Raw genomic sequence first — 13,695 nt, forward strand, 5'->3', positions numbered from 1 at the left:
GGGTTGCAGTCAGGGGGGGTTGAAGGTTTCAGGTGCTGTGTGTCTATCTATCAGCAGAGTGAAATGAGGAGAAGGCAACATTCAATTTCATGTTGTAGTAGTGGACAGGGTCCATGAATTATTTGGCTTGGAAAGCTACCACTATTGAATTTTTGACGTATTTTGCTGATGGGGTCAGATCAGTCTCAAAATGAATAGTTATCCCCCAAGTGACTGAACAAGTGAGCAGGTAAATAATCGGTGTCTTGCTCAGTGACACTTGGGCCATATACTTGCCTTTTAACTTGGTTGCGTACCATGTCGCACACTGAAAATAACCGATCTACAAGCTTACAACAACTTGCCTTGCGAAGGTATGGGAGTTTATTTCTCTCCACTCACAATGCCGAGATTATCAGTACACACTGGCAAGTCTGGCAGGCACACAACTAGCCTAAATCAAGCTTTAAATTAGGACCTTACGGTCTCGAGACACCAGGTCTGTCCGAAACTACCCCTGTAAATGTAAAATTGAATATAAAGACACCACATAGGCTTTAGGGGAGAGAAGGTAAACATGTATATTACATGTAGTGTGTGAGTATAAGCTTCCATTTCTCACAAACTACTTGACACAAACTACGTAATGAAAATGAACACATGAACACAATCATTTATCAAGTTTGTTAGAGCCTATATAGCCCCCATAGAAAATATAAATATATAGAAAATATATATAGAAAATATATAAATATATAAAAAAGGAGGAATAACATGGACACTCACAGAAACTCTTGAAGATATCGATTATGCAGACAGCATTGCCTTGTTAGCCCATCGCCACCAGGACATTCAAAGTAAAACAGAAGACTTAGTCACATTTGGCAAACAGATCGGTCTCAACATCAACACAGACAAAACTAAACTGATGAAGTTAAACCCCAAATCTTCCCCACCCCTCATCATTAACAACAATACTGTGATGTAGATGTCCAGAGCAGGATCTCCAAGGCAAGGGGAGCATTTGCCATATTGAAGACCATATGGAGATCATCAAAGATTAACACAAAAACCAAGCTGAGGATTTTCAAGAGTAACGTCCTTGGGGTCCTACTATATGGGGAAAGTGACTCAGGCCATTTGTCACAAGCTGGATGTGTTTCAGACAAGATGCCTTAAGGGCCTTTAGATGAATACTAAGGATATTCTGGCCCATGACAGTCTCCAACGAAGACCTTTACAGGAGCACAGGCTTGACCCCACTGTCAAGTGTCATCAAGCTCAAAAGATGGATGTGGATAAATGGTAAATGGTAAATGGTGCATTTATATAGCGCCTTTATCCAAGGCGCTTTACAAAGATTGTGCATTACATTCACCCATTCACACACACACATTCATACACCGATTGCAGCGGAAGCCATGCAAGGTACCAACCAGCACATCGGGAGCAATTTGGGGTTCAGTGTCTTGCCCAAGGACACTTCGACATGTAGCCAGGAGGAGCCGGGATTCGAACCGCCGACCCATGGATCATTGGACGACCTGCTCTACCTCTTGAGCCACAGTCGCCCCGGATAGGTGTGCAGAATGGACCCAAGTGCCATCCCAAGGATAACCATGAGATGGACACCACCAGGGAAGAGAAAACGAGGCCGACCCAAAGACACCTGGAGAAGATCTGTGGAGAAGGAGATGAAAGAACTCGGATGGACCTGGGGCCAAGTGCAGCACTGGGCAGTAGACACTAGACAGACAGCATTGGCGTTCATTGGTGAAGACCTAACTTATGTGCTATTCAGCACGAAGAGGATGAAGTAAGAAAGTATAAGTACTTCCCATTTCGGCCGCCTTGGGATTGTTGGGAGTTGGGACAGGTTGGTTGGGATATTTTGTTTGAACACCTTATATTTACAATATCACCTGTTCATACATTTCTCTGAGAGAGTAATTATAATGTTTTCATTAATTCAGTGACTCCCTGCTTGGCACTCAGCATCAAGGGTTGTATTGGGGGTAAATCCCTGCGAGTCTGCGACATACAAGCGTCATGTCCAGGGGGTGTACTTACTAATAAAGTAATATGGATGGTGAATATCTCTGCTAATAATGACATACATTTTAACTGTCTCACTTTATCTGATAACAATATAGTAGCCTAATCAGGCATTGAGGGTAAATACATTCATCAGCTATGATAATAATATAATCTGCTGTTGGTAGAAAACTGTCTTAAAGGCCTGATATTGAAATCCAAATGGATAATAGATTATCCAATTGCAGCACAAGGGTTACTGAATTTAAGGGACTTCAGGACTCGTGGTCCTAACGTTTTTGACTGACTGACGCTTGAAAACATTCATTCAGTGAATTCATTGGTGGGTCTTATTCAATTAGTAAAAAGCCGTTGTCCTTTTTTGTTTTCATTTTGTTTATTTGAGTAACAAACAATGGCAGCCTAGCTGCCCCCACTCCCTAACAGCCCCAGGGTAATTGCCCCATCTGTCCCAGGCCAGTCTCTGCATGTGTGCACAAAACCCACACAGAAAACCAACAGAACACAAAGTTGAGTTGACTTGAGTTTTATGAGGATACCCATCAGTTGATCTGTTTTCTTCCTGGAAATAAAAACGTCTGGGTTTCCAAGGCTAATCTGTTTAGGCTCCATACAACCACAAGAAAACCACAAAAAATACTGCTCAGACTCCTGTCTCTAATATTCAACATCACACATCTACTTACCTTCTTCAACTTTCGTCTCTCCGGATTACTGTGATATCAAGTGGCTACAAATTAAAAAGGAAGAAAATAACCACAACCTCTGACTCACATAAGCCATGTTAAATGAGGAGCGGGTGCACTGCAGATCAGTAGATAGAACATTACGTCACAGGGAAGTTGGCGTGGAAATGCTATAATTATTTTATTTTTGTTTTATGATTTAGCCTTACCCTCTAAACAACAAAACAACAGTTACTTGAGTCGCTCCTCAAACCTTCAATAAAAGTTGACAAGATGTTGTGCTGCCTCTGTGGTAGTGTGGTTTGGTGAACTGCGCCATCTCTTGGACAAATAAAGCAACTGCAGTGCCATACTACAAGCTTTCATCTCTGAAACAGAGACATTCACAACATATTTATCATTCACGTTAAAAAAATAAAACCAAGTGTCTGTTTGTCTGCCTATATCCATCTTAAACTGTATTGTTTCTATGTACATGTTTTCCATTTTATTCTAACCTGTAGGCCCATTTATTTCCCCCCCCCCCCCTTTTTTGCATAGAAGTGTTTTGTCTTTAATTGTTCTGATGAATTGAAAATGGAGGACCCTTATCTCTTAGTGCTTTTTTTTGTTTTATCCTCTTAGCAGACTTTGTATTGACCTGTACTTTACTTGAACTGTACCCATTCTACAAAAAATAGAAATTTTAATCAATCAATCAATAATAGCTAGTGAATTTCTCAATATTCACTGTGGAGTGTGGACTCATATACACTTACCAACATTACTGTGGATAGCAACAAAAAGAGAATCAACCAGGTGCTCTATGGAGGTGCAATATAAGTTTAAAGGTAAAATAGACTGGTGCTTCAGATCAGTGGGACTGGAATACTAGAAAAAAGGTGGCAATCCGAGCACTCAAAAACGTTTAAAAATGAGGAGAGGGTGGATAAAAATCAAGGTACTTTATTTAGAAAAGTATATAAAAGCCTTCCTCTCCTCATTTTTAAACTTTTTTGAGTGCTCAGATCGCAGTTCTAGTATTACTGTGGATACTTATATTCACACATTTTAATATACCACTGTTAATACTGCCAGTGTACTGAGATTACTTTATATGTAGACCTGCTAAGAACTCATTCAACATGCTAATCTCATACTGTCCAAATGCTGAGGGCCATGCAAGACTAGGTACTTCGAAGTTTCACAAATGTTGACAAATTGTTAGAAAATAGCTGATCTAAGCTCATAACGTACCTCGAATCACGAGTTGTGAGCTTGTAGATTGGCTATTTTCAAGTAGACAAAGTAAAAAAAAAAGATATATATCTAAATCTGAACTAAAGCGGTCTAAAGTACAATATATATTTTTACCTTGCTAATTGCAACTGCTGAATGCCTAAAATAATTGGATATTTACATGATGAGACCTTTGCTAGTCTGTGGAAAGTTTTCTAGTGATTCAAATCAAATATCTCTGCTTGTCAGACCAAATTCAACACATTTAAGGCTAGCTTTTGAAATAATAATTAACACAGAAGAAACCCATGTTAGTACCTGAGTGAAAAGATTTGTATGTGTCATTTAACAGACATAAGTCTAAGGTTTAGATAGAGAAGGTACTTGAGACATTCAACACCATTACAAACAAGTCATACCATTTAGAGCAAAGATTCAGAACTGCTGAAACCCTTATTCCACAGAAACTTAAAAGGCTGAATATAATATAATATATATTATAAACACACTGTTAATCACACAAAATAGATTTAATGAATATGAAAATGAATGAATGATTATTTACCTACATGATATTTACAAATGAGACCACATTATGAAGTGTGTACATATGGATAGTTCTTCACAGGTATATAATAATAATAATGGATTATTTTTTAACGCACTTTACATTCGTGAGAATCTCAAAGTGCTACAATGAGAAAAAAAAAACAGAAACATCACACCATTAAAAACATCTAAGAAACGGGAACAAAACATTAAAACATTTAGGGCATAGCTATAAAAATGCTTTGTTAAAAGGGAAAGTCTGGTTGGTCTTGGTGGGTTTGAGGAGGTTAGTGTTTGAAGAGCGGAGGTTGCAAGTTGACTAAGTCCTAGACTAATTCCTTGAGGTAGGAAGGAGCATTGCCCTGGATGCACTGATAGGTTAGCAGGGATATCTTGAATTAGCCAGTGGAGTGAGAGGAGGATTGGTGTGATGTGCTCGTATTTACGGACTCTCATCAGGATCCTAGCAGCGCTGTTCTGGAATCTGGATGCATTGGAGCCTTTGAAGGCTCTTGCTAGGGATCCCGATGAGAAGTGTGTTACAGTAGTCCAACCTAGAGGAGACAAAGGTGTGGACTAGGTTTTCAGCATCAGTCAGAGTGAGGGTGGGACGGAGTTTGGCTATGTTCTTGAGGTGGAAGAAGTGGGATGTCCTGGCCAGAGAAGGTGATGCTTGTTATGGGGGATGATTGAACCTGGTGTGCCAATGAGAATGGCTTCTGGTGGCTTCAGGTGACTAAAACTCAGGAAGGAGGGCAATGTTCATCAGCATGTTCCCTGGGTATTTGCTCTTGACGACCTAGTGGAGAGGGAACACTTGCATTAGGACTAATTTAAACATCTTACTCAGACTTCCAAATGCCTTCATTTGCCAACTCACCTGGAACTCCATTTTCCCCTCATTGACTACTACTTCATTTTAGTGATGTGCTGCATGATTGGCATTAGGTGAGCCCCATCATAACACCACATATTATGTGGTGTCTGCAACACACGAAGAAAAAACAACTAGAACAAAATGTCATGCTAGCCATCATGCACTGATATAAGCCAACATATCTAACATATCCATGTCCCCCCCATTGATTCTATTCAACTCACCGATGGGCCACCGAAGGCCATCCAGCAGCTGAGAGAGGCACTATGAAGCAGCGGCAATCTCACAGGGCCGGTAGTGAACCGTGTCGTAGTCAAGGAGTGCCATCTCTCCATCAGATAGTTGGACAGCGTGAGTATCTTCATAGTCAACTAGAACAAGCAATAACACAATTGAAAACCTGCTTGCAAATAAAATTCAAAATAGCAAATCAGATATTCACCATATTCCTAGGTGGATTGAACTGATTCAAAATAAAATCTGATTGCTAAATTTGTGTCTCAGTTTGGACACCGACACTGACTGTGGGCGGTCTCCAAAAATAGCTAATCTACAAGCTCAAAACATGTGTTTAGAGAACTGACATGAGTTGTCTACTACTGTATATTTGTCAATATCTGAATACAAAACAGTCAGTTCTAAAGACACAGGGTTTAAAGCCAAAAAAAATCCCAAGACTGAAAATGACCTGCACTAATCTCATTAAATGACCCCTATGAAATCCTCAGGACTGAAATCTGCCCCCAGGACTGAGAACTTTAAGCCCTGAAGACCAGATTTGAGAAACAAATCAGATTTGCCTGCAGTGTAAACAAAGTCTTTAGTGCAGAGGGTTCAGCGTGATCACTACACCTTCTATGTTAGTGAACTATGAACAGAGATTCATGCTTGCAGCCTTGGAAGCTCTCCTGAGGATGTGCAACAACAGCAGGCGCCCTAGCTCAAAGTTGAGGGACCCCAGCATCACCTTCTCCATCTGTCTAATTGGAGCAGGTGTGAAGGGTTGTCTGTGTTGGTGGAAAAGTCTTGGACCTTTGGGGTGTCTCTTCCCAGCCTCGTCTCCTCGTACTTTGAGGCCAACAGTATGGCAGTGACACCAACAAGCTGGAGCTGCTTTCGTGAAACTGGCTGAACCTGTAACACATCACAACAACTTATTACAAACAAAACACCAGAGCAGATCAGATGGCAAACATATTTATAATTTACCCTTACTTACAGAAAACAATCCAAGATGGCAACTGTGAGATACAGCGTCTTGTGCAGCAGCTGGAATCTGAAACAAATCAGGATCAGGCAGCCAATTAGGAGAGCTCACGTGCGTGCCATTATGTCGTAGCCTTTCAATTGTCCAGGTCGCTATACCTGTAAAAATAAAAAAATTCATTACACTGCTGCAAGACATCAGGTCACAATGTGTCGCAACTCGACACGATGTGATGTGACCCTGTGGAATGGATAAATGTTAAAATATGGAGACACACGGTTTCTGCTCAACAGCAACAATATACAGTACATCATTTCATGTCAAATGTTATACAGACAAAAGCAAACAAGAATGCATGTGGTATTGGAAAATAATAATACAGAAATAAACAAAACCGACCTGATTTCTATAACAAGTTTGTTTTAAGGGATGACGTCCCATCTCCTCTTAGGAGAGGAGCTTCCCACTGTCCAGATCCTGCTCCCCGGGGAAGAGAGAATCGAGGATGGACTTCCAGTCTTAGTCCACCATCTGATCCTCCTCTGTGGGCAGTGTGGGGACGGAGCTCCCCACTATCCTGGCTCTGCTCCTCGCTCAAGGCTGGATCAAGGAAAGCGTCCCAGTCAAAGTCAGCCACAAAGTCAGGGATGGTGGTGCACACTGACTGCACAGACTCTGTGGGAGCCAATCCAAGGCACAGCTAGGAGGGGAAGGAGGCGCAGACACAGCAGAGGTAGCCACGTTGCAGACTTTTTGATTGATTGAAATATTTATTAACAGTTTGCAGAATTACAGTACATTTCAAGCACAAACTCAATACAAAGACTGTTAACTGTGAGTGGACGACCCAATTAAGCATTACACTTGTTTACAAGAGGGTCCACCATGTTCAATTCATCAAAGACCTCCAGACCTCTGTAGTCTGTAAGCTGGTGCAGGACAGGAGGGAGTGTGTGTGTGTGCGTTTTTAAAGTAAACAAAACTCGCACAAAATAACCTCAAAACAGTTCTACAAAGCTTAGATCTGTTCTTTTTGACAAGCGACCGGATGACTTGAGGGTTTAGAAACAATTCCATGATTTCCATCATTAAGTCAAAATGAAAACAACATAGATCTGCTCTATTAGCTATTAATAACGGTTGAAATGTTAAATTGTCCACAGACCACAACCACAACTGTTGTAGACAGACACAAGAGGAGGTGTAAATTAACTCAAAGTAAACACAGAGCGTTTTGAAAAATAAAACCAAACTTACCCCAGTCGGCGAACCTGAAGAAGATGATGGAAGACGATGGAACCTGACTGATTGATTGAAAATTGTATTAACAGTTTGCAGAATTACAGTACATTTCAAGCACAAACTCAATACAAAGGCTGTTAACTGTGAGTGGACGACCCAATTAAGCATTACACTTGTTTACAACAGGGTCCACCATGTTCAATTCATCAAAACATTTAGAGACGTACAAATAGACACTTCTATATAGACAAAGAACAGAACAGGAATTCATCATAATGGAGGTAAAAAGGGAAAAGAAACATATACAGTGAGGGGAAAAGGGGTGGGGGCGGTGGGGGGGGGGGGGGATTCAGACTGAAGTCAGATGATGGAATCTAAAAGACTACAAAAAGGTGTAGGCCTATAAACAGCACAAATCACAAGTTAAGACGACAGGTTATGAAGAAATAACAATAGGGATGACCAGAGTACAAGCGACAATGTCGACGAGTCTTTAACGCGGTGTCTGGCGGAGCTGTTGTTGTCTGATACCAAACTCTCATCTATCTAACGCACTCGATTCGAACACCTGTTTCCTGTTTGCGCCCTGTTCCTATTGGTCACTGCCTGCCGAGCGCCCTGATCCTATTGGTCCGCTGCCCGCTGAGGCATTATCATTGGTCAACTGGGTCAACTACCCTCTCCTTACAGGTCACGTTTTCCAAAACGTGAGGTCGCTACCCAAATTTGGTGTCGTCGCGGCATTATTATTAAAACTATTTTCAAAAATAATAATAATAATCAGAAATGTCAGATCAGAATTTTTTGGAAATGCCTACCAACATGTCCTTGAAGTTGTAGATAGCCTACGGTTGTGAAATCGTAATATCACGTCAGTCACCATGGTTACGCGAGATTACGATTGGCTAGAGTGGGGCGTAAACAAAATGGCGGTGGGGCGTAAACAAAATGGCGGCCGCGAACACGTTGTCTCAGCCAATCACAATTCGAGGCCGCCCGTCACGCGAGATGGTTACACGAGATTGAAACGTTGTCTCAGCCAATCACAATTCGAGGCCGGTAGATTACGCCTTTTAAACACCTGACGAGACGCAACTTTTTCAGAGCGTTGAGAGCAGTCGTTGAGAAAGCGTCATCATCTGAGAGAGAAATCATTGAATCAACGAACGTCGTCGTTACCTTACCTGTACATTTTACTTGCAACTGGCAAGTAGCCTGAACTACGGCCTACTTGATCTTGAACTGTCTGAAGACCTATTTCAGTTATCTAATCTGGACCATCCATCAGTTCCATCTACCTCCTCTCCGCATCACCCCCCGAGCAGGACGTTAACGACAGAACGAGTTCCACATCCACCTGCCGATGAGATGGACCTTCTGGATCTAGCAACTTGGTTTGAGGCCTGTGAACGTTCTGAAAGTAAGTGATGTTTGAATTGTATAATACTCTTCATGTGACCACCGCGCTCTGACTGTAGGTGCGCTACCCGTTCAAAAATAACGGTAGTTTTCGGCGTTCGGGCGAAACGTTTGTCCTGTTGTCCCGGTGTGTGCGACGACCCACTAACGTTATTTTGAATTGTATATGATGCAACGGAATTCATGTTATTTATACATCTGCATTCGGTAATGAATGATGCAGGCTAGTAGTGACCGACAAACGGATTATTTTTTTTGTCGTTGGCAGTGCACGTTAGTGACGTTACACTCTTGGCATCGACGTTGGCATCGGCGTTGAATGATAATGTTGTTTTTTGTAATTTGCTTCAGTGAAAGTAAGCAGTTAGCTGCACACAAAATGTGATGATGATTTGAATGAGAAACTGTTCGCGTTGTTGCAGGACACAGAAAGTTAACCGATTTTAATGCCAGAAAGTCCAACCAAGAACCCATCGTCAAAAAATAAAGGAAAAACAGCGTCCTCCTTTCCTTTGAATTTTTACGTTAGTCAACAGCCTGTCTCGAGAGACTATAGTTGTAGCCGAACTCAACTGACATTGATCAGTCTTTTGATGAATTGAACAAGGTGGACCCTCTTGTAAACAAGTGTAATGCTTTATTGGGTCGTCCACTCACAGTTAACAGTCGTTGTATTGAGTTGTGCTTGAAATGTAGGCTACTGTAATTAACTGTTAATAAATATTTCAATCAATCAGTCAAATCAAAGTCACAGCCAATCATACTATATATGTGTTGTTAACTTGTTAATATACAAAAATATTCCACATTTTTCAAGATTCTTTGAAAATAGCAAGCTATTGTGAGATTTTAGATTGGTTATCATGTAATTTACATTTTACATCCTTCTGTCTGTACTACATTTTGTTAGTTGCGTACACACTCACTAACACACTGTGTTTTTCCCCTATAGTTGCTGTGGTGAAGTCAGTATGTGTTAAGGAAGGAGGGATGAACAATAACAGGACACTGCTGTACACCAGGAGAGGACCTGCACCATACAAGACCTGCGCCTCCCGCCTCCTCCCCAACACCATTGCCATGCTCAGGCGAATGTATGGCCCGTACTGCAGAGGACCAGCCCCCCCAAACGCCTCCTCAAATCAAATGCAGTCCAACAGGAGGGGACCCGCAGTCCACAACACCACCTCCTTCACCGTGCTCACCAACCCCAAATCGGGTAAGGAAAACATTAGAGCCCATTTCTCATCCCAATGTACTGTATGACGTAATTCATAATATAATAGTAATTCAATAGAATTTGTTATAATAGTGTTGGTCTACTGCATGGAATGTGTGTAATCCATCTCTCAATTTTGCAATTAGAGCTCAATCGATTTTTTTTGGGTTAGAAAATCAGAATGAAACCAATTTGAGGCAACGCGTAAAAAATAAACGATTTTATTTAGCCAAAAGTTTCACCTATAATAATGGCAATGCCATGCCCAAAGTAGGAACGTCAGTATGTACAAATGTACACACTGTAAGTAGTACACTGTAAGTAGTTGAAGTGGCTGCATATTTTGCCAAAAGTAAGTGTCATCAAAAAAAGTCAAATACTGGTTGGTCTATTATGCAATCTACTGTATCGTGAGTTTGATCACTGCAATCCTGTAAAAGAGATAAATCACAACAAAATAAAGTTGTCTGACAGTCATTTCATTTCAATTTGCAGTCCTGAAGAAAACCGTAACTCCAGGGGAACTACAGCAACCAGCAGGAAACTACAGGAAGAAAATGCTAAGAGTAAGTACCCACAATAATTCACTTGCAACTCTGAACACACAATTCATCAAGCACTGCTCAAGAGATTACAACCCCCTCCACGTGTGTGCACGCATGCATGCACAGCACACACACACAATCACACATACACACTTGCTACTACTGCTGGCTTTAATACCGACAAATACAAATCTTTGTTGTGTGTTGTCTTTTCACAGATCGAGAGCGACGGGTTGGGCTGGGGGTTTGTCGTGCGAGGGACTGGACCGTGTCACGTCCAGACTGTGGAGCCCCATGGACCTGCTGCGGTTGCTGGGATGAAGGTAGGAATCATGGGAAATGGTGTTGAATATTGTAATGTTCCAATGTATCCATTATCCCAAAAAGATCCTACTCAATCATTCTGAAAAGTGATTTGATTTAAACTAATTTCATGTTTCTCTCAATCTCTCTTCCCCACACCTCCTCCTCTCCCTCTATATCTGTCCCAGGTGTGTCAGCTTGTAGCTTCCATCAACAACCAGAGCGTTCTGGAAATGGACTACAAAGCCATAAACCGCCTCATCCTGACTGGCCCCATGAAGATTCAGATGGAAGTCATGGAGGAGATTACTGGAAAGTAACGGTTTTGGATGTACAAGGTATCTATCTGCCTAACAGCACTAACAACAGTTATTATCTAACCTTTATTCACCCATGGGTTCTCACACTGGTATTGAACCCAAGTCCTCCATCCTCAGATTGTAATTATGAGTCGGTTAGAGTCATGTGATTTACATACGTCTGTCTGTCTGTCGCTCTTCTTGTTTAGTTTCTCTTAACACACTGTATATTGTTCACTATTGTCTTTGTTATAGTTTTGGTGTGGACTCGGCTTAACTCTCACTGTGTGTTTCCCCTATAGTCCCTGTGGTGATGTACAACCGGAGAGGACCTGCACTACAGAGTGCACTACCCAAGACAAGCTCCCTCCTCCCCAACAAGAGCCATGCTGCAGACTGCAGAGACTGTATGAGGAGCAGCACCCCCACCCCCCTCCTCCCCAACAAGAGCCATGCTGCAGACTGCAGAGACTGTATGAGGAGCAGCCCCCCCACCCCCACCCCCTCCTCCCCAACAAGAGCCATGCTGCAGACTGCAGAGACTGTATGAGGAGCAGCCCCCCCACCCCCACCCCCTCCTCCCCAACAAGAGCCATGCTGCAGACTGCAGAGACTGTATGAGGAGCAGCCCCCCACCCCCACCCCCTCCTCCCCAACAAGAGCCATGCTGCAGACTGCAGAGACTGTATGAGGAGCGCCCCACCCCCCTCCTCCCCAACAAGAGCCATGCTGCAGACTGCAGAGACTGTATGAGGAGCGCCCCACCCCCCTCCTCCCCAACAAGAGCCATGCTGCAGACTGCAGAGACTGTATGAGGAGCAGCCCCCCCCACCCCCTCCTCCTCCTCCCCAACAAGAGCCATGCTGCAGACTGCAGAGACTGTATGAGGAGCACCCCCCCCCAGCCCCAGGACAATTTGGTGCTGTTATAGCCATTTTTGGACCCCACAGCTTGGTGCCCATGGCAAAACATGACCATCATAAATTGTTTTATAAGTGTAAATATGTTTGATTAAGAGAATGCAGTAGAGATTTATAAAATAATACTTTTAGATGATTTATTTTGATGGTAACTTGTTTGTTTTATAAGTGTAAACTTGTTTGATTATGATCAATGATACTTTCAGATGATTTTGTTTTTTAAGTATATGTTTGATTAATGATTATGATCAATGATACTTTCAGATGATTTTGTTTTTTAAGTATATGTTTGATTATGATCAATGATACTTTCAGATGATTTTGTTTTATAAGTATATGTTTGATTAATGATTATGATCAATGATACTTTCAGGTGATTTTGTTTTATAAGTATGTTTGATTAATTATTATAATCAATGATACTTTCAGATGATTTTGTTTTTTAAGTGTAAATATCTTTGATTATGATCAATGATACTTTCAGATGATTTTGTTTTTTAAGTGTAAATATGTTTGATTAATGATTATGATCAATGATACTTTTAGATGATTTTTTTTTACTCATATTGATGCAGATTTGTTTGTTTTTTAAAGTTCAAATATTTTGATTGAGACATTTCTGTATACATTTATTAAAATACAATTGTAAGTATGAATAAGTTATCCGTGCCCTTTTCAATAACGGTGGCCAGTGGCCTATTGCATTATTTTCTCTTCAGGGTTTCTTGTTCGTCTGTAATCGACCCCGTTTAAGGAACTAGTCCACGATCACCTGTTCGTCGAAGCCTAGCTGAGTTTAACCCATTTTGGGCGGGAACCCCTTTTGGTGTTAGCATTATGTTATGCTTTAGCTATTGAAAAATAGCAGATCTACAAGCTCATAGCGCGCCACCGAGTGGCGCGCTACGAGCTTGTAGGTCTGCTATTTTTGAAAAATCAAAGAACGACTGACATAGAAACATAGCTTTTTCAGAAAACTGTCAGGATTTAGAAGACATTTTTAGAATCTGATCTCAGGTCATTAAGACAAGATCAACCGATATTAGATTTAAACAGCCACATTGCCTCAGCAGATCCACCATAATTCTATTTGATATTCTTCTTCCACACTTGTTACAATGCTTGCTATGATGATGAATCCTATTCATTGCACAGAACATGCACTTCAAACCTAACG

At 41.5% G+C, this 13,695-nt stretch overlaps 1 protein-coding gene across 1 annotated transcript; it reads left to right on the forward strand.

The window, feature by feature from the left end:
* The first annotated feature begins 8,980 nt into the window (after window positions 1-8,980).
* LOC306939026 (DEP domain-containing mTOR-interacting protein-like) lies at window positions 8,981-11,987 on the forward strand. Its single transcript, XM_079523469.1, has 6 exons — window positions 8,981-9,233; window positions 10,185-10,451; window positions 10,947-11,017; window positions 11,215-11,319; window positions 11,488-11,637; window positions 11,901-11,987. Exons 1-5 carry the CDS (start codon window positions 9,182-9,184, stop codon window positions 11,617-11,619), a joined length of 627 nt encoding a protein of 208 aa, XP_079379595.1. The 5' UTR covers window positions 8,981-9,181; the 3' UTR covers window positions 11,620-11,637; window positions 11,901-11,987.
* Window positions 11,988-13,695: the final 1,708 nt, after the last annotated feature.

This window comes from Electrona antarctica, assembly GCF_951216825.1.
Source record: "Electrona antarctica genome assembly, chromosome: 15".
Lineage (NCBI taxonomy): Eukaryota > Metazoa > Chordata > Actinopteri > Myctophiformes > Myctophidae > Electrona > Electrona antarctica.